Here is a 24,561-nt window from a genome sequence, read left to right as displayed (position 1 = left end):
TTATCTTTATAAGTATATAAACTATATTATAGAAATTTGGGTACCCATACGGTTTTCGGTTCAATTTTGATTTTCTGGTTTTTCGATTCGGTTCTGGTTAATATGATTGTTTAAAGTTTTTGACAATATAAATTAAACTAAAATTATGGAGGATACTTTGACCAAAAAAAAAATTATGGAGGATACAAAAATTAATACAAATCATTATTATTCAACTTCATTAATTATCATATATATATGTTAATCATATAAGGTAAATCCGTAGCCTTTATTTAAGGAAAAAATGAATAATATATTTATGTATTAATAATTAATTTAATGAAAAGTATAATATATATATTTAGATGGACCAACATTTTTTCTAATGATTCTCAAAATTAACCTGGTGATGACACGTGGCTACACTTAAAAGTTGCAACGCTCCTCAATTAATATATAGGATAGATGTTTTAGCTTACAAAAAAAAAAATTGTTGATGTTTTACTTTCTCAGTACAAGAATATGATTTATTTTTCAATTTGACATATACAATGAACAAGATAGAAGGATTACGAGTATGTTCTATTTAAGATTAGTAATTATAATGATGTACTACTATCAACTAGTAATACACAACTTAGATAAACATATGTCATGTAGGATTTTAATACAACTGTGAAACAGCTGCATGCTACTACACGACCAAATCTGAGAATGTATGTGTGGGACGGATCTCAAGAAGTTGACTTTCAGTAACAAAAGTTTTCTCAAGCTTCTTCTCAATCTTCCCTTCCCATAGCTCAACAAGACCATTCATAGAACATGTTTGATCGGAAAACGGTTCTATGCTAAAGTAGACAGATTTCGATTGTGGGTTTAGTCGAAGACGTTTTTATTCAGATGAGAAAGAGTTTAGTCGGTGTACAAAAGAGGAAACAAACGGTGAGAAAGAGAGACCGGAGCTCGGAAGCTGTCGGTTGGAAAAGTACAACGGCGAGAATACAAGATGAAAACCCTAATTCTAGCCGCCAAGTAAGTGAGCGTGATTTCGGATCCCCTCCTCGTTGTCCCTTCCTCCTCTTTTATAGCTGACGTCCTCTTGATCTCATGACCTAATCTTCGTGACCTAAGCTTGATGGGCTTTTCGCCCGTGGGCCGGGTGTTGTCACTTCGACTCAGCGGGCTTCGGGGCGCCGCTCTGTCGAGAGTCGGGCCAACGCAGAATCGTTAGCGGGCCGGGCCATCTATTATTCGGGCCTTGTGGGAGGATGTGAATCCTGTCCCTACAGTAAGTCCCCCCCCCCTAGTTTATCGATGGGAGGCGCAAGCTGAGCTCGATGAATTGTGAAGGGGATGGTTTGAATAATAGATGAACCGAGGTACGGTGACGCGGGGTGAACGGTCTCGGATGTTGACGTCCACTCGGTGTTACAGCTTTGATTTGTTGGTTGGAGACCGGTACCGAATTTTCTCTAAACCAGTGGCTCTTTCCGGTTAGTTTCGGTTATAGCGGGAAACCGGACCGGCGTTTTGGTATGATGATTGCCGATTTAAACCGACGATTCGTTTCGGTTTACTCCGGTTCTCCGAGAAGACGAAGCGACGCGTTGGTTTAATAGGGCAATTAATGTCTAATCAAGGCCCAATTAGGCCCAGGTAGACCTAATTATGACGCCTCGATTAGACGCGAACCCCTCTCTCCTATATATAGCGCTCTTCCTTCTCATTCCTCTCATTTCTTCTCCGCAAGACCAGGTACTTTCTCTCTCTCTTCCTCCACTTCTCTCTCTAGTTGTTGTTGTAGAATATATAGCGGTATGTCGGCGAGTTGGAAATTAACGAGAGAGCAAAAGGGGAAGAGGATAGCGAGTGGATCCGACCCCGCGGGAACCGGGGATGAGGCCGAGCGAATCCATCGGGAGGCGATGATGGATACCGAGAATATGGACCGTACGCAGAGGCTGCTAGTATCCGAGGCGGCGCAACTCCTCAGAGAAGAGAGAGAAGGGACGGCTTCTCGGACTCGAGAGTCCGGGAGGGACGGTCAAGGAGGAGCGAGAGACCGAGATTCGGTCCCTTCCTACATCCCGACGGTCTTATTCCCCGAAGGAATCTTCGAAGAACTCTCAGCCTTGCCTCCTGAATTCATCCGTTCTCCTGACGTAGAGGGGCAGGATTGGGGCAACGTAGAAGAAACGCGATCGACGATGAGTAGTGTGAAGAGGTTCCTCCGGGACTTCCGAGGGACCGGGGTGACTTTCCTGATTCCTTCGCCGGATCAGAGGCCGTGGTCTCCTCCGCTCGGCTACCAATGCGTCTACGAGTCCTATTTCCAGAAGGACACTAAGTTGTGGTTCCCGATTCCCAGATTAGTGACTTCATACGCGAGACGTCGGGACGCAGCGATAAGTCAATTTCTGAATGGATCGTACCGGCTAGCCGTAGCGCTGATGGTCATGGCTGCTGAGAACGACGTGTCGTTAAGTGTTCGGGTCTTCGAGGAATTGACATCCGTTCAAACAATGAACGATGGGCTTTGGGTTATCAAGATGCGCCCAAGCTACAACGTAGTCACCGGGTATCCGAGCAAGACGAACGATTGGCAGAGATGCTACTTTTACATTAGGGCGGATGAGTCGGCTTTCGAGGATCCTCCCAATGACGACTATCGGGTCCTATGGAACCCTGATATTGGTAGATCGTCTTTGATTATCTCGGGCGATTCTTCGGGTTGCTGACCCTCTGTTTCTTTTTTGTTTTTGTCATTTGCGCAGTTGATCATCCGACATCTTCCGCGTACCCGGAGGATTTTATTGCGAGTGCTCGTAAGGTTGCTTTGCTTCATCAGGAGTATTGGAATACGATTATTCAGGAGAGGATTCGCCGGAACATCGATAGGATATCGAGAAGTGAGTATTGCTTTATTTCCTTTGCTTGCTTCTTCTTTGTTCCTATGTTTGTGAGGGCTCGTTCTGATGGCTAATCTCCTTGTCGTAATTTTTCGTAGGGGATTGGGATTCGAGCATTCCCTTGGTTGGCGTTCCTGGTAAGAGACGTCTTTCGCTTTTCACCCCACGTATTCAGAAGCTAATCAACGACGCTAGGAAGATGAGGCCCCAGCCGAACTTGAGCGAGTTGATAAGGGCTCAGCTAAATCTTCCGAGAGCCGATCCCCCGCACCGTGTGTCGGCACCTGTTGTCGAGAGTCCCCCGAGAGACGGGTCTCCGGCTCTTGTTGAAGACCTTCCGACTGAAGATCCAGCGGTGGACGTTCAGCAGGTTGGAGACGCTTCCGAAGACGCTCCGGTGATAACTCCCAGTCTGATGGCTAATCTCCTTGTCATAATTTTTCGTAGGGGATTGGGATTCGAGCATTCCCTTGGTTGGCGTTCCTGGTAAGAGACGTCTTTCGCTTTTCACCCCACGTATTCAGAAGCTAATCAACGACGCTAGGAAGATGAGGCCCCAGCCGAACTTGAGCGAGTTGATAAGGGCTCAGCTAAATCTTCCGAGAGCCGATCCCCCGCACCGTGTGTCGGCACCTGTTGTCGAGAGTCCCCCGAGAGACGGGTCTCCGGCTCTTGTTGAAGACCTTCCGACTGAAGATCCAGCGGTGGACGTTCAGCAGGTTGGAGACGCTTCCGAAGACGCTCCGGTGATAACTCCCAGTCCTCCAAAGAAGAAAGGAAAAAAGAGATCCCGGCGCGATTCTTCGGCTGAAGGGGATCAGGAGGAGGAACCTGTCGATTGTCCAGATGCTGAGGGTCCTCCTAAGAAGAAGAAGAAGAAGGGAGCTAAAGCCGGCGAAGGACCGCTCTTGCAGGAGAAGACTGATCCTCAGGAAGGTGATGGCGGGGATGCGGCTGCCGATCCTACAGAGGAGACGGGAAGTGCTTCCCCGGAGGCTCAGCTGCTGTTGAACAGGAAGAGGAAGAAGACGGGTCCTAGCGAGGGAAACGCCCAAAGCGAGGATCCGCCGGCTCCCGCCTCTGCGATGGCTCCGACTCATCCGTCGACTTCTAAGCCTTCAGCTAGACGAGGCTCCGCCCCGAGGAGAGGTCCTCCCGAGTTCCCGGATAAGGTATCTTTCGAGTATGACGGGACGACTCCCCTTATCTACGCTCCGGACAAATGCGCGGAGCTGATGAGTCAGATCAACGGTGGTCCCCGCCCATTGCTCCTGAACGACCTTATCTTCAAAAAGGAGTATACTGATGCCGCTCAAGCTAAGCTGCGGGTAACGGTTCTCCTTTTCTTTTGGTTATAGCTGGAAACGTTGAAGGTGTTAATCATGGTTTTGGTTTCTCGTCTTGCAGGGTGATGGGAGTATGAACTTCGTCGTGGAGTTGTATAATACCGAGCTCAAGGCGACTCGCACCGAACTGCGGCGCTCGGAGAAGCTGGTGACGGCCAAGGACGCTTTTATCAGGAGGAAAAAGGCCGAGTGGACGGCGGAGACTGACAAGCTCAAGGAGAAGGCGTCCCGCGCGATCTCTCGTCGGAAGGCCCAGAAAGAGAAGTTGGCTACCACCGAGGCTGCATTGGGTGCTGCTCAAGAGACTGTAGGGATCCTCGAAACTGAGATAGCTCTGATGAAGGAGAAGGAAGAGGAAACCGAGAAGGATTATGCAAAGATCGCTGAACAGCACGAGAAGAAAATCAGACAACAGGCTGCGGAAATCGAGCGACTGAAGCGCTCGCGGATCATCGAGGTGACGCAGGAGAGGATTCGCGTCCATACTGAGATGATTGCGAAATGCAACAGACGCTTCCGCAACATAGTTGATCGGGAGAAGCGCCGAGGGCCTTTTGATGATGCGAACGCTTTGTACAATCAGTCGTTCGGGACGAGGACTTGCCTCGAGGTTTTGCTGGAATCGGGCCGCGACATTCCGCAGGACACTATCGACATGTTCGCGGTTCGGGAGAAAGATTATGATCGGGCGGCGAAGGAGCTCGACGTGGGAGCTATCCCGGAAAGCGACCTCACCCTTTCTCCACTTGTGCTGCCTTCCCAGTTTGTTGATGAGAGGTTGCTGGCTGGTCTTGATACTTTTGGATCCAACACCGGTCTGATCGATCCGAACGATGCCGCTGCTCTCTCGGATTCGATTGCCGAGGGCTGCGAACGCCAAGAGCTCGGTGAAGGGCCTTCTCAAGCGATGGTCTTGAGCGATGGCCAGACTTCGGAGAAAGAACAGACGGAGAAAGAGCCAGTCTCAGGTGCGGCAGAAAAGGGGTCTCCGATTCTTCTTGCATCAGATACTTCCGCTGAAGATCAGACAGACGACCAGGGTGAAGAAGAAACGGCCGTGACTCAGAGGACCTCTCCCTCAAAGGAGCTTGGAGGTGGATTGCAGGGATCGTCCGATGCTGATCCTGAGGCTTCAACGGGACCGAAGGAACGAGGAGGAGATGGAGAGCATGGATCCGAAGAGGATGGAGCGGAGGTGCGGAGGCTCGAGGAGCAAGAGAATGTTGCTAAGGAGTGATTTGATCCTCCTTCCTTCTCCTTAGTCTATTTTCTGTTTTCAGATTATTATGTACCCTTTCTCTCTTTTTTTATGTGTACCCGATGGGGCTTTGTTGTTTAAGACTCGCAGTATTTTATTCGGTCTGCCTGTCGATTGGTTCGACTTTTGTGGCAAAAGATGACTTTCTTTTGGGAACGGTGGATTGAATCCAAACTTTTGTTTCGAAGAATGTTTGCTATCGTTTTAATCTTTATCACTTCTTCTTTTGAGAATGTAAAGACGAGTGTGGGACTCTTTTGAACTTAGAGAGAATTTCAAACATTGACGGTTCTATTGATTTCGAAGTAATTTCAAAGTTTTTGGTTGGCCAAACCGTTGCTTTACAAATCACGAAATAATAGAGTCATTGTCTCGGGCGCGCCGACTAGTGGTAACGACGCGACCATGTTTCCCGCGAATATACGTCTGATCAGGATCTATTCGCTGATGGGGCGAGCATCACTGTACGTTTGCGAGGGGACTGGGCCAATCTCGTGTACAGATGTCGCTACGAGGGGACGGGCCCTCGTGTTGTGGGATCTTCTTCTCGGGGAAGGTTTGATTTTGTTTTTGGTTATAGCTGGACCGGTTAAGGCTGCCTACGTACCTCGGGTGAGGATCAAGCCATTCGTAGTTCGGGTTTTTGAGTAAGAGTGACCGAAGGGTGCACTTACTCGGTTTTACGAGTAAGAGTGACTGAAGGGTGCACTTACTCGTGTGTTGTTTTTTTTATATGAGTAAGAGTGACTGAAGGGTGCACTTACTCGGTTTTTTTTTTTTTTTTTTTTTTGGGTTTGCGAGCAACCGCCCTATGAGTAGAAGCGTCGTAGATGCATGGAGTTCCAGGCACGGGGTACCGCGTCTCCACGAGAAGTTTCGAGTCGGAAGACTCCGGGCCGTATGACTTGTGTAATCTTGTAAGGGCCTTCCCAATTGGCGCCTAACTTGCCGGCTTTCCACTCTTTAGTGTTCTCGAACACTTTGCGTAGAACGAGGTCTCCGAGTTCGAGAGGGCGGGATCGAACCTTCTTATTATAGTAGCTTTCGATCTGGTTCTGGTAATTCTGGATACGGAGAAGCGCTTGGTCGCGTTTTTCCTCGATGTTGTCCAGAGCGTCGAGGAGCATGTCTCGGTTGACTTCACCGTGAAGGGGCATCTTTGAGCGTCGTAGGCTGGTGACGTTGACTTCGGCTGGCGCCATTGCCTCGACTCCGTATGCCAGCGAAAAGGGGGTAGCCTGCGTTGCTCCCCGAGGTGTCGTTCGGTGAGACCATAGAACGCCGTCTAATTCGTCTGCCCAGCATCCCTTCTTCAAGTCGAGTCGTTTTTTCAGACCGTCTATGATGGTTTTGTTCGTCGACTCGGCTTGACCGTTGCACTGCGGGTACCTCGGGGTTGCGGTGTTGAGACGGATTCTCCACTTCTCACAGAATTCTCGGAAGTTGTGTGAGATAAACTGGGATCCGTTGTCGGTGACTATTTCATAAGGGAGTCCATGGCGGCAGATGATGTTTTTCCAGACAAATTTTTGCACTTCTTTGTCGGTGACGTTTGCGTATGCCTCTGCTTCCACCCACTTTGTGAAATAGTCAGTTAAGACAAGGATGAAGCGTTTTTGCCGGGAGGTCGGCAGCGGGCCGATGATGTCCATTCCCCACCGCATAAATGGATACGGAGCGGTCATGCTGCGGAGGAGTTCGGTCGGACTATGGATCGTAGAAGCATGGCGTTGGCATTTATCGCAGTGGCGGACGTAGGAGTCGCAGTCCGTGTTCATTGATGGCCAGTAGAAACCGAGGTTTTTTATCTTCAGAGCGAGGGCTCGGCCTCCTGAGTGATTGCCTGCCGCACCTTCATGGGTTTCGGCCATGACGAGCCTCGTTTGTTCGCCATGAATACACTTGAGGAGAACCTTAGTGGCGGTCCAACGGTGGAGTTCTCCTTCGGTGACGACGTAATGCGCGCTGCGTCGCTTCAACCTTCTGGCTTCCCACTTGTCAGTGGGCAACGTTCCGTGGGCAAGGAAATCAATGAAGGCGGTACGCCAGTCGTTCGTTTGACCGTCATCGGTCGTCATAGGGGAATCGTCGGTGACGGGTGCTTCTTCAGTAACCGAAGCAACGAATCCGGCTTCTTGGTGGTCGAGATCGATGCTCGGTTTCTCGATGCGAAGGATCGGAATCGTCCGCTTGACTTGATCGTGGAGTTTGCTGCTGAGAGCAGCAAGAGCGTCGGCGCAGATGTTTTCCCCTCGTGGGACCTTGGTTAAGTCGAAGAACTCGAAACCTTTGGCTAGATCCTGGACGATGCGAAGGTATGCATCCATCCGATCGTTGCGTACGTCGTAGTCACCGTGGTACTGACTTACGACGAGCTGGGAGTCACAATATGCGCTCAGTCGTTTAGCTTTGACAGCTTGGGCGAGACGGAGTCCCGCGATGAGGGACTCGTACTCCGCCTCGTTGTTGGAAGCGGCGAAGTCGAAGGTGAAGGACTGTCGGATCAGTTCTCCAGTCGGCGATTGCAGCTGGACGCCCGCGCCTGAGCCTTTGTTCGTGGAGGAGCCATCCACGTGCAATATCCAGTTGTTACTTGGTAATATTAGGTCTTGTTCGAGCTCTGGTGTGAGCTCGATGAGGAAATCGGCAAGGACTTGCGACTTGGCTGCTGTGCGGTTCTTGTATGTTATGTCGTGGGCACTTAGTTCCATTGCCCATTTGGTCAGTCGTCCAGACTGGTTAGTGTTTTGCATGACTGTCCGAAGAGGCTGATTGGAGAGGACCTCGATACTGTGTGACTGGAAGTAAGGACGAAGTTTTCGAGCTGAGGTTACGACAGCGAGCGCCATTTTTTCAAGAGTCGGGTAGCGGGTTTCCGCTTCGGTCATGCGTTTTCTGATGTAGAAGATGGGCTTCTGTTCGCCTCGGTCTTCCCGGATAAGGACACTGCTGACTGCCGAAGAGGTGACCGCAATGTAAAGGGATAGGATGTCGCCGACTTCTGGTTTTGCGAGGACCGGGGGCATGGTGAGGTAGTGCTTGAGCTGGGCGAACGCCTCCTCGCACTTATCGTCCCAGACGAAGCGTCTGTTTCCTCGCAACAATTCGTAGAATGGAAGGCATTTGTCGGTTGACCGGGAAATGAATCTGTTGAGGGCCGCGATCCTGCCTGTTAGACGCTGCACCTCTCTGCTGTTCTTCGGACTGGGTAGGTCAAGTATTGCTGAAATCTGCTTGGGGTTGGCTTCGATGCCTCGTTGGGTTACTATGTATCCCAGGAATTCGCCTGAGGTGACGCCGAAGGTGCATTTAGCCGGGTTGAGTTTCATCCCATACTCGTTCAGTGTCTTGAAACAATCGCGTAGATGGTCGAGGTGGTCGTTCGCGTGAAGTGACTTGACCAGCATATCGTCAATGTATACTTCCATGGTGTTACCCAGCCTATCGGCGAACATTTTGTTGACGAGGCGCTGGTAAGTCGCTCCGGCGTTTTTTAGCCCGAAAGGCATGACCTTGTAGCAGTAGGTCCCTCGGTCGGTGATGAAAGCGGTCTTCTCTCGGTCATCGGGGTGCATCATGATTTGATTGTACCCCGAGAAGGCGTCCATGAAGGTGAGTAATTCGTCACCTGCGGTTGACTCGACTAATCGGTCGATATGGGGGAGTGGATAACTATCCTTCGGGCATGCCTTGTTAAGGTCAGTAAAATCAACGCAGACACGCCACTTCCCGTTCTTCTTCTTGACGACAACCGGATTTGCCAGCCACTCGGGATATAGAACTTCGGTAATGGATCCGGCCGCGAGTAAACGGTCTACTTCTTCATTGACTGCTTTCGATCGGTCGGGCCCGAGTTTCCGCCTTTTTTGCCTGATGGGTTTGAAAGTAGGATCGACGTTCAACTCATGTGAGGTTATAGCTGGGTCGATTCCCTTCATATCTGATGCTGACCAAGCGAATGTCGAAGCATTGTCTCGGAGGAAAGAGGTGATTTGGGATTGCATTTCGTCCGAGAGGAACGCGCCGATTCGGATGACCTTCGTCGGGTCGTCGGTATCAAGCGGGACTTCGCGGACCTCTTCCTTCTGAGGGTATACCTTATGGATAGGCTTGGAGACGGAGTTAATGAGGGATACAGACTGCTGGAGTTTCACTGTGGCGATGAGTATTTCCCTCGCGGCTTGCTGATCTCCACGGATGGTTTGCGTGCTGCCGTCTTTTCCGGGGAATTTGACGCACTGGTGGTAAGATGACGGGACAGCTTTCATCGCGTGGAGCCAGGGAGTGCCGAGGATTGCGTTGTACGGTGCTTTGGCTTGTATAACAGAGAACTTCACCGTCCGAACGATGTCTCCAGCGTAGACGGGAAGGCGTATGGTACCGAGCATCTGTTCTGAAGCTCCGTTGAATCCGGTGAGGGTCCGGGAAGATGGTTTCATGTTTTGCAGGTCGACGCCCATCTTATCCAACGTGTGGCGAAAGATGAGATCGACCGAGCTGCCGGTGTCGATCAAGACCTTGGTGACTTGGCATTCTCCGATTCTGATGTCCACTAAGAGCGGATCGTTATGAGGCATATGGATGCCTCGCGTGTCGGCGCTGGAGAACGTGATCTGGTGGTCGTCTTCAGTTGACGAGGGCCATCGTTTGGAGGTTCCGGCTTGCCGCCTATAATCCTTGATTGCCCTGACGGAATCGCCACAGAGAGGGGATCCGCCCATGATTACTATGATCCTGGGGAAGCGACTTCGGCGTCGAGATTCGATTTGGTCTCTGAGGTCGGTGAACTCGGCGTCGTCGGGGATGGAGTTGGGATGGCGCTCTTTTGCTTTTTCCAAGTGGCGACGTAAGTCGGATTGTTTGGAGCGGTTGAGCTTTATCCTTAGGTCATCGGCTTTGGAGTTGAGGCTATCGCGTAGGTCGGAGACTCGGAAGGGGTGATCTGGATCGATCCTTCGGGACTTGGACGCGCTATTAGTGGTGATGAAGTACGGAGCGTCGGTCGATACGGGGATAGGTGCGGTCGCGGCTTTTCGCTTTAGCTGAGTCCGAAGATCGGTGTCTTCCATGCTGGCAGCACTTACCCAGAGAGGGGGTTGCTCGGTTTGCTCGTCGTCCGAAGAGTCGCTCATTCGTGAGAGGATGACTTCTACTCGTCGTCGGTTTCTCGGCTGATCCTCCTCGGCCGACGAGTCGTCTTTATCCTGGGCGTCCTCCTCTTCTGCGTTAGCTTGAGGTTGCTTTTCTTTGGATTTCTGAGACTTCTTTTCCTTGTTTTTGCTCCAGCTTTTGCCGTTCTTGGGCTTTGGTTTTGGGGGTGGCTCAATTTCCAGCTTGCCACTGGCCACAGATGACAAGAACTGTTTGTAGAGGACGTTACACTCATTCGTGTTGTGAGTTTCGACTTTGTGATAGGCGCAGTACTTTCGGGAGGGGGGAGCTCCGGGACCCGAAGACTCGGAAGGTGTTTGGTTCTTCGGATCGTTTTCGGAAGTCGGGCGGTTGTAGACGTTCCACCCTTTCTCCCGAACCACGGCGGCAGATGCAGGGTCCTCTTCTTCGGTAACGGCGTAAGCGAAGTAACGCTTCGGATTACCGGATGAATGTTGCCTCGGCTCCTGACGGTTGTCACTCGTCTTGGCTGAATTCTGCTTCGTTGCTGCGTCTTTAGCAGCGTTCTGTCGGCCGATGATTGCTTTCGTGTCCTCCTCCATTTTTATGAAGTTATGGGAGCGTGCTATGGCATCTGCAAGTGATCGCGTCGGGTGTCGGTAGAGATCGGCGCGAAAGGTAGACTTGAGATGAAGTGTGTTCTTCAAGGATTCGACGGCGATCTGGTCGGGAATGTCTATCTTTGAGACGACAGATTTGAACTTTTCCATGAAGTCACGGAGGCTTTGACCGTTGGCTTGGGTTAGGTTCCACAGATCGGAAGCAGTTGCTTCCTCGCGAGTGAACATGATATAGTTCTTCAGGAAGGCGGTTGAGAGATCGTGGAAATTGTTGACAGAGTTTTCTTTGAGACCGGTGAACCAAGCCAAGGCTGTTCCTTCTCGGGTTTCGACGAAGAGTTGGCAAAAGCCCGCGTCTTTCTCTTCGTCGGAGAGATTCGCACGGCGCATAGCGATATTGAACGACGTGACGTGGACCGTTGGGTCGGAAAGTCCGTCGAAAGTCGGTAAACGGAGTTTGTCCATCTTCCGGAGCCTGACCTTGGTTATCTTCTCGGAAAAAGGGGTACGGAGAGATTCGGCGAGGACGCATTCGATCTGAGGAGCAGATGTCGTCACGTGGTGGATCTGAGAGCTTATATCGAGGATGGACTGTTTGAGCGCCGCGAGTTCGTTGATAGTTTGCACATCGGAGACGTTGGTTTGTCTGTTCCGGAACATGGTCGTCGGCTTCGGGAGCCTCGTCCTGAGTTGGTACGGCGCCGGCCGTCCTCTCGGTGGCGAAAAGGTGTCGCCGGTATGCTGCCGTCGAAGCGTCAGCGTTCGCGGCGAGGGGGGCGATAAGAGCAGCGAGAGCAGTGAGCTGGTCGGTTACTGCTTTTTGGGCGGCGTCCTGTTGAGCGAGACGGGCCATAATGGTATCGATGGATGCTGGCGGTGGCGCCGGCAAGGGAGTCGCCGGTGTCGGGGTTGGAGTCGGCTCGCGAGCGTCCTGCTCTTCGCCGGAATTGGAACCGTCATTAATCGATCCCATCTGGTGTTGACGTTACTTCGCTAATGCCCCACGGTGGGCGCCAACTGTTTGATCGGAAAACGGTTCTATGCTAAAGTAGACAGATTTCGATTGTGGGTTTAGTCGAAGACATTTTTATTCAGATGAGAAAGAGTTTAGTCGGTGTACAAAAGAGGAAACAAACGGTGAGAAAGAGAGACCGAAGCTCGGAAGCTGTCGGTCGGAAAAGTACAACGGCGAGAATACAAGATGAAAACCCTAATTCTAGCCGCCAAGTAAGTGAGCGTGATTTCGGATCCCCTCCTCGTTGTCCCTTCCTCCTCTTTTATAGCTGACGTCCTCTTGATCTGATGACCTAATCTTCGTGACCTAAGCTTGATGGGCTTTTCGCCCGTGGGCCGGGTGTTGTCACTTCGACTCAGCGGGCTTCGGGGCGCCGCTCTGTCGAGAGTCGGGCCAACGCAGAATCGTTAGCGGGCCGGGCCATCTATTATTCGGGCCTTGTGGGAGGATGTGAATCCTATCCCTACAGAACATACGTTTCCAGGCGGCCTAAGGTACAATGTCTTGTTCAGTGTTCTAGGATCATCGATCGTTTTGATTGTAAACGCTGCAGCATCAACCTCATTCACAAAAAACAGCTAACACAAAACAAACCACTGCAGCATCAACCTCATTCACAAAAAACAGCTAACACAAAACAAACCAACTGATTCATAAGACACTGTGTATTAAAAAAAAAAAAGCAAAGGACTCGTAGTTCAAAAAAAAAAAAGGAGAAACCTTTAACGTTTCCATCTCCAAAGACGGGTGACTTTATCCATTGGAGGTGATTGAAGACCCGGTTGGACAAGAGATGGAAGTAGAATCCTCATGAACAATCCGCAGCAAATGTATGTGTAAGGAATCCCTGATGATTCCACAAGACGTCTTATCTCAGACTTTTTTGAGTAGAAGCCGTGATCAAGATCCGAGACTTGTATTTTGTCCGGATCTGCTCCGTATTCAGCAGGGATAAACCTCTGCAACAACAAATAATGTCATGTTCAATGTCCAATACTAAAATGTGAATGATGTAGAGAGAGAGAGAGGGGAGAGAGACCTTGATGGAGGGAGATCGTTTGATGACATTGATGAGGAGTTTCTGATCAAGAACGTGTTTTGATGGAATCGCAGAGATGACTACATCTACTTTCATCACTGCTTCTTCTAAGCTTACTTCATCTTCTAATGGACCCTAAACCCCCAATAAGGCAATAACCAAATCAAACGAAGAAGAAGAAGAAGAAAAAAAAGAGCAAAACTTTTGATATAATTGAGAGGGATTTATTGGAGTGAAAGGAAGAGACTTTGAGGAGAGTGACGCCGGCGGAGGAGAGAGATTCAAGGTTAACGGACTTGGAAGGATCGGAGAAAGCAGAGTTTCTTATGAGGGCGAAAGTCTGGTGACCCGATTGGATGCTGAAACGGGTCAAGTAGTTCCCTAATCTTCCTGTTGCTCCGATCACCAATACTCTGCTCTTCTCTTCCATCTTCCCGTACAATTCGTTGTAGATGAGATGATTATATTAAGGTTTTTATTCTCTAACTCAGTTCTCTTACACTTTTAGAAGCAGTTGAACTCAAAGACGTTGACTTTCTACCAAACTATAAACTCAATAAAGTCACATGTCTAAATTGTACATGTCAGTTTAACAGCATATTTTTTTCCCGAAAAATAGTTCATCCTAGCAGTATGAACTTTGGAGAAAGGTTTAAACATAGGCCAACTCTTTCATCTTTTACTTTGTTACTTATTACCTTTTTTTCTCTATCTGTTGAGTGATCGAGTGGACTTGTGACAGTGTTATCATGAAATGTCCTATGTATTTTTTTGCTAAATTGTAAAATATCATTAACTGAATAATGAAGGTTTGATTACAATCGAGATTGAATCATAGATTGCTCGAAAGCTGATCTGATCCTAAAAGCCGCAAAAAAAATTAAAAGAACCTATAGCATCAAGGAAAGATCTAAGAACATTGCAACAACAATCTTAGAACTAAGGCTAAGCAACAAGTATCAACTAAACTCCTAACACAAGCGCTTCCTAATCCTGTTGCTGATCGAAACCGGCAGAGAAGAGGAGATGGCTAAGCGGGAACGGTTTGCCGAAGACTAATCCGAAGGTCTCTCAAGCTGCGACGACGGAGAGCCTGGCTTACACTCCGATGCTAGCTGAGATCCACTTATGTATGAACCGCATTACAGCATGTAATGATTACATTGACAGACTGATAAGAACATTGACAGACTGATAAGAAAATATCTATTACTATACATACACCCACAATAGTACTCTATATACTCTTGTCTCTGTTACTTCAATGGTTTGCCGTTTGGATAGTTGTAACCGGTACCTCATGATTACCATCATGCAACTAATTTATTTATCAAAGAACTTTGGAGAAAGATTCAACCTTTGCCGATCTTTCTTTTACTCTGTTATCACTTATTACCTTTATTTTTTCTTTCTTTTGTTGAGTGGTCGTGGACCTGGTGACATTGTTTTATGTAAAGAAAAATCCTATGTATGAACCCCATTAGAGCATGATCAGTGAGACCCACTCATGATGCTCTAAGACGATGAGAAACACACACTGAAATATTATGATAAGAAAAATATAGAATTATTGTTTGGCATCTATACACAAAACAATACTGTATACACTCTTGTCTCTGATACTACAATGATGGGCTGAGATTCTTTTAAGTCAATTTACTCAAATTAGTAAATAACTGCTAACTTGCTCTCTTTTCTGATGAAATAAATATGAGTTTGATCTTCCCACTTGAAAAAAAAATAAGCTGCCTGTATCCAGAGAACCTGCATAATCAAATCTTATATTATGTAAAATTTGAATGAAGTGTGATATTTGAACTTGTCCTAATAAACCATAAAGCCAAAGATTATTATGCCATATAATCACTGCTAGTAAAAATTATACCTGACAATGGTCTAGAACTGAGGAACGCTTTTTAAATTTGCGCGGATCGTTCTTAGTCAAACACCTAGACTGCTATAAAGATTCTGCACATCAGAGTCCCACATAGTAGCAGATTGACCATTCTGTAACATAATCAAACATGTATAGATTTTTTATTAAACCAAAAGTTATATATGATCATAATGGAAGAGAAATGAAAACCACATAACCTACGTTGAAACATGACAGTGGATCAGAACTAGTAACCACTTGCTGCATTGGATTGAAATGAACATAACCGGACACAGTGTTTGGTATGGGAGCTGAGACAACCTGGATTCAGTTCATATTGATTTATCTAAAAAGGTTTTTACATATACAGAATCGCACAAACAAATTAAAAAAAAAAAAAAAAGACTAACCTCTTTGGCAAAAATGTCATCGATGTTGAAATCCAGCCTTGGACTAACAGTTGCTAGCTTCATCGATAAGAACTGTTCCAAACATAAACACCATATGTTAGAGTACACACTATAGTATTTATATACACTTATAAGATACTGGAAAATGAAATTCAAACCTCGACTTGTCGCTGAAGAGACTGAACATAGTTAATGATCTCATCAAGCATCCCTGCTTTGCCAGTAATCTTGTCGCATCCAGGAACTAAATCTTGTAGAAACATCATTCTCTCACTGATATTCTCTCTTCTAGCCTACACAGTTTTAATAAACAGATCAATTAGTCTCAATGTTTTTTTTTAAAGGGATTAACTGAAACTAATTAATTAGAAAAAGTGATGGTATTTGGGTGTTGGTGTCTTAATGTTCATGTGTTGGGTCTTGGAACATATTTTACAAATTTTTTGAAGTTAATAATCACACACCACTATATAATGTTCATGTATGATGTGGACAAGTGAGGATTCATTTCTCGTGTCTTTTGACACTATATAGAATTTATTCACAACAGTTGCAAGTTTTTGGATGACGTTTTGCATTGCAATGCATGGAGATCCAGTTTTTATGTATCTGACAGGCGATATAAACCTTGTTGACTGCATTTGTAGAAATTAACAAGCTGTGTGTGTCAGTCAGGGGAGAGATTCTTGGTCAGAATTTAGGGTCTCGACTCGAGGTCCTTTGCATTTTCTTTACGAGGAGAGTTTTTGCACACCCTTTTACCCTAATTACAAACGTGTAAAAAGGTTGGATAACAGTTCAAAATGAACAAAAAGGAAGAGAATTTTAAAAGCTGGGGATAAGAATTCTAAGGAAGGAAGAAGCGAGAGCTCTCACTCTTGTTCCTTTTCGTTGTTACACAAATAAGCAGTGGATAAAACACCCAAATATGTTGCAGAGGTAAGAAGAGTTTCTCATCCTCTTTGTTGTTTTCATTATTACACACAAATAAGTAGTAGCAGTAGAGATATCATAAAAATAAAAATAAAACACACCACAAACGTCCATTATTATTACGCAAATAAGTCAGGGATGATAGATAAAACGAAGTCTAGATCGAGTTTCCCACGAACAACACACAGGTAGTATTAGTAGCCTAGACATCAATCATCCTTCTTCTTTCCCTGAAAGAAATCAAATGGTTGAACATTACACAACTAATAAGTCAAGGGATAAAACATAAGCCTAGATGGAGTTTCACAAAACATCAAATCATACCAAATCAATCAATTTTAAAGGTGAATTTCACCAAACATCAAAGTCAAGGGATAAAAGATAGCCTAGATCGAGTTTCACCAAACATCAAAGCATAACAAATCAATCACCTTATTACGAATTTCCCCTCGGATACGGATACGCTTTTCCTCGTCCTCGATGGACTTGCCTACTCTTAAGCAATGCTCTCTTCTCTTGTAAGTATCTGAAAAATTGGAACGAGGAATAAGACATAGTTACAAGACATACATACATGAATTCTAAGAACCTTACTTATTGCAGCTTTGCCGAACCATCCTCCCACAAATGCTAAACCAAGAACAAATTTGTCCTGCTCCTTCCACACATGCTTGGCCCTCGGAGACACGGAGGAATCCGCGATTGATGAGAATCCTCTCCTAACACTCGCGAAAATCGTTTGCGCCGACGAGTTCTTCATCATCTCTTTCTCTTTGTTCCGCTGAATCCTTTGCCTTTTGGTTGTGAAATTAGGGTTTCTCTGCTTTCCCAATTATCTCCTCCTTTTATTTACTCACTCCAAAGCCAGCCCAGTTTATACAAAGCCAGCCCAGTTTATACAAATCCAGCCCAATTCACCTCAAACAATCTCAATAATTCTCACAAAAGGATTTATTAATGCTTTTTAACTAATGTAACTAATGCGTTAATAGTTACTATACTGACTTCTATACGTATACAATACATACGAGCCCGTTGCATTGCAACATGTTATATACATATACAATATACAAGATATGAGTCTGTTACGTTATAACGTGTTATATACGTGTATACAAAATATGAGTCCGTTGCATTGCAACAAGTTTTATTTGATGTTTTAGTTTAATACGAAAACATAAAATAATAACTATTATTATAGTTTTACATTAACTCATGAACAGATTAATAACTGAAAGGGTTACCCCGATTTGAAAGAAAACAAATATTATATCGCCAAAATTTTAATCCGAATAATACCTAACTTTTATTTTATAATTTAAATTTTATAAAAATATTATCACTAAAAATCAACAAATATGAAACAATATTAACTATGAGATTTGACCATATTAAAGTATCTAATAATTTATATGGTCAAAATTATTTATCTATTAGCATTTATGTTGATTGCTTAGTTAAAAAATTTTGGGATTAAATTATGGGATTATCTCTCTCTCTCTCTCTCTCTCTCTCTCTCTCTCTCTATATATATATATATATATATTTATATATTTAAATATAATATTCCCTTATTTAATTTAGTCGAATATAAATTTTTTGAGAGTTTAATTTTGAAGTAAATAAAATATCATAAATAACTCATAGAAAACTAATGCAAAAAAATTTAGTATATTTTTTTATTTTAGAATAAATTTACAAAAGAACAACATGTCAATATATGAATAGTACAATTGGATCAAATTGCATCAAGTTATATATTTTTAATATAATATTGTGTGCAAATAAAAATATTATTGTCAAACATCTATATTATAAAATAATATATTCTACTATATATGTAAATTACAAAATATAAAAATATACATGAGATTTTTTTATAAAACCAGCAATTTATTAGTTTACGTTGAACAAAAATTAAATCAAACATCCATGCGGAGGCGCATATCAAATTTTAGTTTCTATTATACTCTGGACACTTTCGAAATTTATGTATAAAGTATAATATCAAAATTTATGTTTCCATAATATCATACAGCGTTTTATAGTATAAAGTATAAAACGATGATTTGCGCCCTACGCAGAGTGAATAGACTATAAAAATTATAATATTTATACTATTTATTTTCAGAAGGTAAATATGGGGTCATATATATTACATGTTATACAATGACGGAGTGAGTTAAATTGATTTTGTTTGTATATGATTAATTACATTGTTTCTTAAGTATTTTGGATTATTAGTTAGATATAATCTTAAAAACGTAAATAAATAGTAAATACATATATCAATTAGTTATGAATTTAATATTAAAAATAAAATAGAGAATCCAATCATTGCTTCCATAAAAAAACAAAACGTAGATATTATAATAATAAATTATGAAAAGTAGAAGTTAAAAAGAAAAGTTTCGCAGAAAAAACAATAAATAACAACTACTGATGTGGAAAGTATCTTCAAAACTCTCCGTTTGCAATCCTATAAAGAACAATAACAAATAATATAAACTTATCAAATTAAAAAGAATTATAAATGGAAAATAATTATTGTTTCTTAAGTATTTTGGATTATTGGTTAGATATAATCTTAAAAACATAAATAAATAGTAAATACATATATCAATTAGTTATGAATTTAATATTAAAAGTAAAATAGAGAATACAATTATTGCTTCCATAAAAAAACAAAACGTAGACATTATAATAATAAATTATGAAAAGTAAAAGTTAAAAAGAAAAGTTTCGCAGAAAAAACAATCAATAACAACAACTGATATGGAAAGTATCTTCAAAACTCTCCATTTGCAATCCTATAAAGAACAATAACAAATAATATAAACTTATCAAATTACAAAGAATTATAAATGGAAAATAATTAAGTGAAATATATTACCTACTTTACCACTACATCAATTACAATCACAGCAGTCTGTTTATTAATTGCATAAACGAACTTAAAATGATTAAAATTTCTAATGTTTATATCATAACCGAATGTTCTAAGCTTAGTTTAATAAAATTTGAGGAAACATGACTGCTGTGATTGCTTGAATGTAGTGGTAAAGTAGTATTGAGAAGGAGATAATTGTGAGGAGATGTAGCTATGAGGCCAAGTATTTATATATGCAAGGTTACTAGGTCTAGGGTAAACTCGGCGCAGTTAATAGACACATTAAAATCATTATTATTCGAAATCGAGATCAGAATATATTTGTTGCAAGGTTCCGAAAATTACATGATGTATGTTGTATTTTAGGAAACAAACCAAGTAAATGGATTCTCAATTAATATTCGAAAGCAATCAGTGATTATGTCACATGTATCTTTCGAAATTTGAGTCGCTTAGATTTTTGGTTTCCATTTTTTTGTATGATTCAAAAGGCATTTTCACTGTCTCCAAATAATTAGTGACATAATCAAATTACAGTCATTTCCTAATACCATAAAAGCGTTTTATTTGATATGAAGATAAACAAATTATAGTCATTTACGCATTTAGATTTATAATGTGTGATAAATTGAGGAGATGGCCAATTAAAAACCACCAAGTAATCTGTGATTGACAGAGGATTTGATGTATTTAAAATAAATTTAGCATATCAATCATATAATTAAGGGAATCACATCCATATTGCATGTTATAACTATAAATACAATTATAAATGACATGATAAACGTTTGAAGATCATGTAAATTATATGGGTTATAAGGCAAGTAAATCGTGATTGAGAATTCATATTTGATGTTTTAGGAAAATACATCAAGCGAATCAATGCCCAAATTATTGTGTTTGATTTTTTTCATATATTTTAAATATTTCTATTATATGATTTTTAATATTTCTATATTTTTATATTTACGTAATACACAAATGGACATAATCTATTTTGTCTTAACCCAAAATTTTATATGGATTCTTATCAAATAAACTAACATCAAACTTGACTAACTTATATAAAGTGAAGTGATCGTTTAACCAAATATATTTAATTGTATTTTTCCCTAAATAAAATATAATATGATTCGAAGTCTCAAATCTATCTGATTTAATAAGATAGATGTCGAATGCTACATGATTAATATAAATGTAATAATACTTCGAAAATAATAATACTAGATCGTTTTGATGATATCAGGTCACTAAGTTTTGTAATGATTTTTAATTGATATTTTAAGGTACAAAATGTCAACCATATGATCAGAAGTTGTATTTATCATACGTGTGAAACCGTATAATAGACTTTTAAACCTTTGATGAGTAAATCAAATGCTATATTTGCTATATTCCGTGTAATAGAACATAAATCTTTGAACAAAATAATCTTACATGATACTATTTCCTAAAAAGCTGTGATAAATCATCAAAGCTTAAATGATATGAATCAATATAATATAAATTTATATAATATAAATCATCCAAGCTTGATTGATATGAATCAATATAATATAAATTTATATAATATAAATCATCAAAACTTAATTGATATGAATCAATATAATATATGACCATTACATTACATTACATATGCTTTTTATAAACATGCACCTAAATATAATATTTTATTATAGGATATCATTGGATTACTGTGGATAGTTATAACAAACATAAAATATAAATAAAATATAAATATAAATTATGGTAGACCGAGTGATAAATATATAAATTATATTAGTATCATTATAGTATCTGTAGAGCAATATGGTCGAATATAAATAAAATATAAAGTATGGTAGTATCATTATAGTATCTGTAGAGTAAGATGATCGAATATAAATCATGATCAACACATTTTTTTTATATGACTCCGCATATCATTACAAAGATTTTTTTTTTGAACACCATCATTACAAAGATTATATAGGTAAATATGAGGTATATAACACTTGTCCATTAGATTAGCATGAAATGTAAATATTCTAGGCAACAATGAACTTTTGAAAAAATGCTCTAAGATTAAGTGTGGAATCGCCACCTAGAAAATAGCACATATGTAATAAACACATGAACTAAAAGTTTGTTTTAGAGTGGTCTCCTCAAATAATAAGGGGATGCTTTACTAAATATGTTTAAAAGTTTATTTTGCTAGGATATTTTAAAAAGAAAAACATTCTATTTTATAGATCTCCTTTTTATTTACAATTAAAAATAAAAAATAATATTAATTATTCTTTTACATTTTTGTTTAAAAATTTTAGAAAAGAAAAATCAGTCATTTAACCTTATAGTTATCTTCTCTTTAGAATTTCAGAAAAAAAATAAAAAAAAAATCTTGTGTAGCTCGATAGCAAGAAAACTGAAACCAATATCTTATGAGACGTAAAAGAACAGGAAAAAGAATTACATTCCAGAAGCGCACAGCTGATAAAAACAATGATAGTTCCTGTCAGGGTCTGTTATCCGGACTACACGTGATCTCTCCAGAGTCCAGAAGGTAGGTTCTGATTGCAGCACCAGATATTCTACCATTTGCGTCAAATTGAATTTCGACAAACTTGCCAAAACGGCTGAACAAACCAAAATTCAGTAGGTCTGTCAGTAAATCAGTCATTTTTAGTATCTTAAAATCTAATTGAAAAAGCAAGAGCAAGACACATGAACTGCAGCCAACATGGTATGTGCACTCAATTCAGTTCTTGCAAAATAAGAATTCTAAATCATAAACATTTATGATTAATGTTCTATACATGCGAAATGAACAGGAAAAAAAAGAACTAGTTCCGACAGTAGAAGATTGTTACCATACCCCATGTACAGGAAACTTTTTCGTAAACCAAATAGACCATGTAATGCATTTCACATTGGTACAAGAGGTTGCATGTCTTAATGGAAAAACTTGTCAATAGATCATATATCCGAAGTCCAATTACTACCACACTTCGAGTACAAGTTTACTAAGACCATCAGAATTTACAAGTTCAAATTTGTACAAGAGATACTAACCTCTTACTTCAAGTACAAGTTTACTTAGACCATCAGAGTTTACAAGTTAAAATTTGTACAAGAGATACTAACATCTTAGTACGCCATTACCACTGGTTTCTAACAGCTCTAAATAATCTAAACATGATGGGTTCCATAAATGCTCCTACAGTCTTATGTGTCAAGAAAATTGTTGAGAAATGGCATATGGCCAATCTAAGAAACACCCACAGTTCTCATGATCTCACCGAAAACATAAACAAAACGGAAAATAAAATTCCACAACTCACCTAGAATTATCATTTCTAACTGTTTTCGCGTTGCCAAATGCTTCCAAAAGTGGATTTGACTGCAGGAAAAGAATACTTATATTAGAACAGTCGCAAAGAAAGTCAAATATGCTCGCCTATAATTTTATTTGCAAACAGATACCAGAGAAGGCAAGTCAATACTATCTTTTTAATTCTTTTCTTCTCATTGAACAAGATAAAAGATACAAAACGCGTGAAAATATCTTACTTCAAGGACTTGCTGCTCAACACTTCTATCATCTACAGCTGCACGTCCCCCAACAAATGTAAGATACTGCATGATTAGTTTTGTTGTCTCAGTTTTGCCAGCTCCACTTTCACCGCTGACGAGTTTAGACTGACTTCGACTGTCGTCCATCATTGCTCTGGATTATGAAGCATAAATGAGGTTAATTGATTAACAAGACAGGTAATACCAGGTAAGAATGTCAGCAAAAATATGGAAAATAGGGCGGACCACCTGTATGCAACTTCAGAAACTGCAAAAACATGAGGACTGAGCTCACCGAATGGTGCTCCCTTGTACTGTTCCATCATGTACGCATCGTAGAGATGTGGAAGCTTCTTAAATGGATTAACAGCGATCAGAATGCTTCCAGTGTATGTCTGAAAATGAGATGGAGCGATACTTCAGTCAGGAACAATCTACGAATGGAACAGTGAAATATACTGACAGTGGCGAGTGGAAACAAGAATGTCCAAAGAGAGTAGTATCATCTCAACAGGGACACAAACAAATTAGGCATCAAGCAGCAACCAAAACATTACAAACGGCAAGCCAGCATTCACATCAAAGAAATCTAGCTGAGTGCAACCATATAGAACATAACTACTTTCGCCAGCTAAATAGGAAACGAAGCTCTCCTTATTCAACCTAAATAACTCGCAGGGCTGGCAAACAAAATGATAATGGTTATATTGAAAACCTAAAGTTAGGGTTAGATTACGAGGATGTTTCTAGTACAATTCTCTGTTTCTGAATAAATTACATTAAGAGATCAAAAGTGTAAGTAAGGAAATTAAAAATCATCTCTCTACTGAGTTTTGAAATCTCTTTCCAAAACTCTAAAAACCTCCAAATTTGATAAAATAAAACTGAAACTAAAATATGACTTAAAATAAATAGATATATGTCCAAAATAGATGAGGGAATTAATTGTAAAAAAATAAAAACTTGTGCAATTTTTAATTCATAAAACATGAAAACAAAATATGGGAATTGCTGTCTACGATAGGCGTCCACCGACACCATTGGTGGATATCGATCAATATCAGCTCCAAAAATCGATTCCAACTTCAGGTATTCATCTACAATTCTCCCAAGCTATAAAATTATTTAGAATATTCAATCTTATCCAAAACGTACTTGAATCTACAAAGATTAATAAAAAGACTGGAAATATACATAAAAAAACTTTAGAACATAATTTGTATCTAGTCAAAAACCTATAAAACTATGATAATCACATGTCTTAAGTTGAATGTGGTTTCCACATAAATACTAGTACACCACCAACATATCTCGCTATCTCCATTAAAGATCTGAAAGACAAGGTTATGTTTTTAGTCCAGCCCATTTGAACTTGTTTTGGGCCTAACATAGATTTTAAGAATCTATAAAATACGTTAAATAATATAATATGTTTTGTTGTATTACGCTTTATATACTTATGCTTTTATACGAAAAATGAACTCAATTTTTTAAACAATTATGACCATAATTACTAAAATAAAAACAACAACAAAATATTCAATATTTTGTGTCCCATCTATGCTTTATAATATTTGAAACATGTTCTCATACATAAAGAAAACAACAAATTGCAAATACAT

General features: G+C 41.5%; 4 protein-coding genes across 4 annotated transcripts; all 4 read right to left on the bottom strand.

The window, feature by feature from the left end:
* Window positions 1-578: 578 nt before the first annotated feature.
* LOC108843229 (uncharacterized) lies at window positions 579-13,831 on the bottom strand. Its single transcript, XM_057000279.1, has 4 exons — window positions 13,526-13,831; window positions 13,279-13,413; window positions 12,960-13,198; window positions 579-12,817 (listed from the first exon to the last, which is right to left on the bottom strand). The coding sequence occupies exon 4, from the start codon at window positions 11,882-11,884 to the stop codon at window positions 6,302-6,304; it is 5,583 nt and encodes a 1,860-aa protein (XP_056856259.1). The 5' UTR covers window positions 11,885-12,817; window positions 12,960-13,198; window positions 13,279-13,413; window positions 13,526-13,831; the 3' UTR covers window positions 579-6,301.
* Window positions 12,962-13,708, bottom strand: LOC130508568 (probable pinoresinol-lariciresinol reductase 3). Its single transcript, XM_057004144.1, has 3 exons — window positions 13,526-13,708; window positions 13,279-13,413; window positions 12,962-13,198 (listed from the first exon to the last, which is right to left on the bottom strand). Exons 1-3 carry the CDS (start codon window positions 13,706-13,708, stop codon window positions 12,962-12,964), a joined length of 555 nt encoding a protein of 184 aa, XP_056860124.1.
* Window positions 13,832-15,095: 1,264 nt separating the features above from the next.
* On the bottom strand, window positions 15,096-17,356 carry LOC108841288 (transcription factor bHLH63-like). Its single transcript, XM_018614060.2, has 7 exons — window positions 17,092-17,356; window positions 16,929-17,023; window positions 16,192-16,727; window positions 15,723-15,857; window positions 15,565-15,636; window positions 15,377-15,475; window positions 15,096-15,285 (listed from the first exon to the last, which is right to left on the bottom strand). Exons 4-7 carry the CDS (start codon window positions 15,828-15,830, stop codon window positions 15,220-15,222), a joined length of 345 nt encoding a protein of 114 aa, XP_018469562.1. The 5' UTR covers window positions 15,831-15,857; window positions 16,192-16,727; window positions 16,929-17,023; window positions 17,092-17,356; the 3' UTR covers window positions 15,096-15,219.
* A 4,525-nt stretch (window positions 17,357-21,881) lies between these two features.
* Window positions 21,882-23,403, bottom strand: LOC130508567 (myosin-15-like). Its single transcript, XM_057004143.1, has 4 exons — window positions 23,189-23,403; window positions 22,937-23,093; window positions 22,708-22,766; window positions 21,882-22,002 (listed from the first exon to the last, which is right to left on the bottom strand). The coding sequence occupies exons 1-4, from the start codon at window positions 23,263-23,265 to the stop codon at window positions 21,882-21,884; spliced, it is 414 nt and encodes a 137-aa protein (XP_056860123.1). The 5' UTR covers window positions 23,266-23,403.
* Between the last annotated feature and the right edge of the window lie 1,158 nt (window positions 23,404-24,561).

Source organism: Raphanus sativus, chromosome 2 (genome assembly GCF_000801105.2).
Source record: "Raphanus sativus cultivar WK10039 chromosome 2, ASM80110v3, whole genome shotgun sequence".
Classification (NCBI taxonomy): domain Eukaryota; kingdom Viridiplantae; phylum Streptophyta; class Magnoliopsida; order Brassicales; family Brassicaceae; genus Raphanus; species Raphanus sativus.
This window is presented reverse-complemented; position numbering and strand designations above follow the sequence as displayed.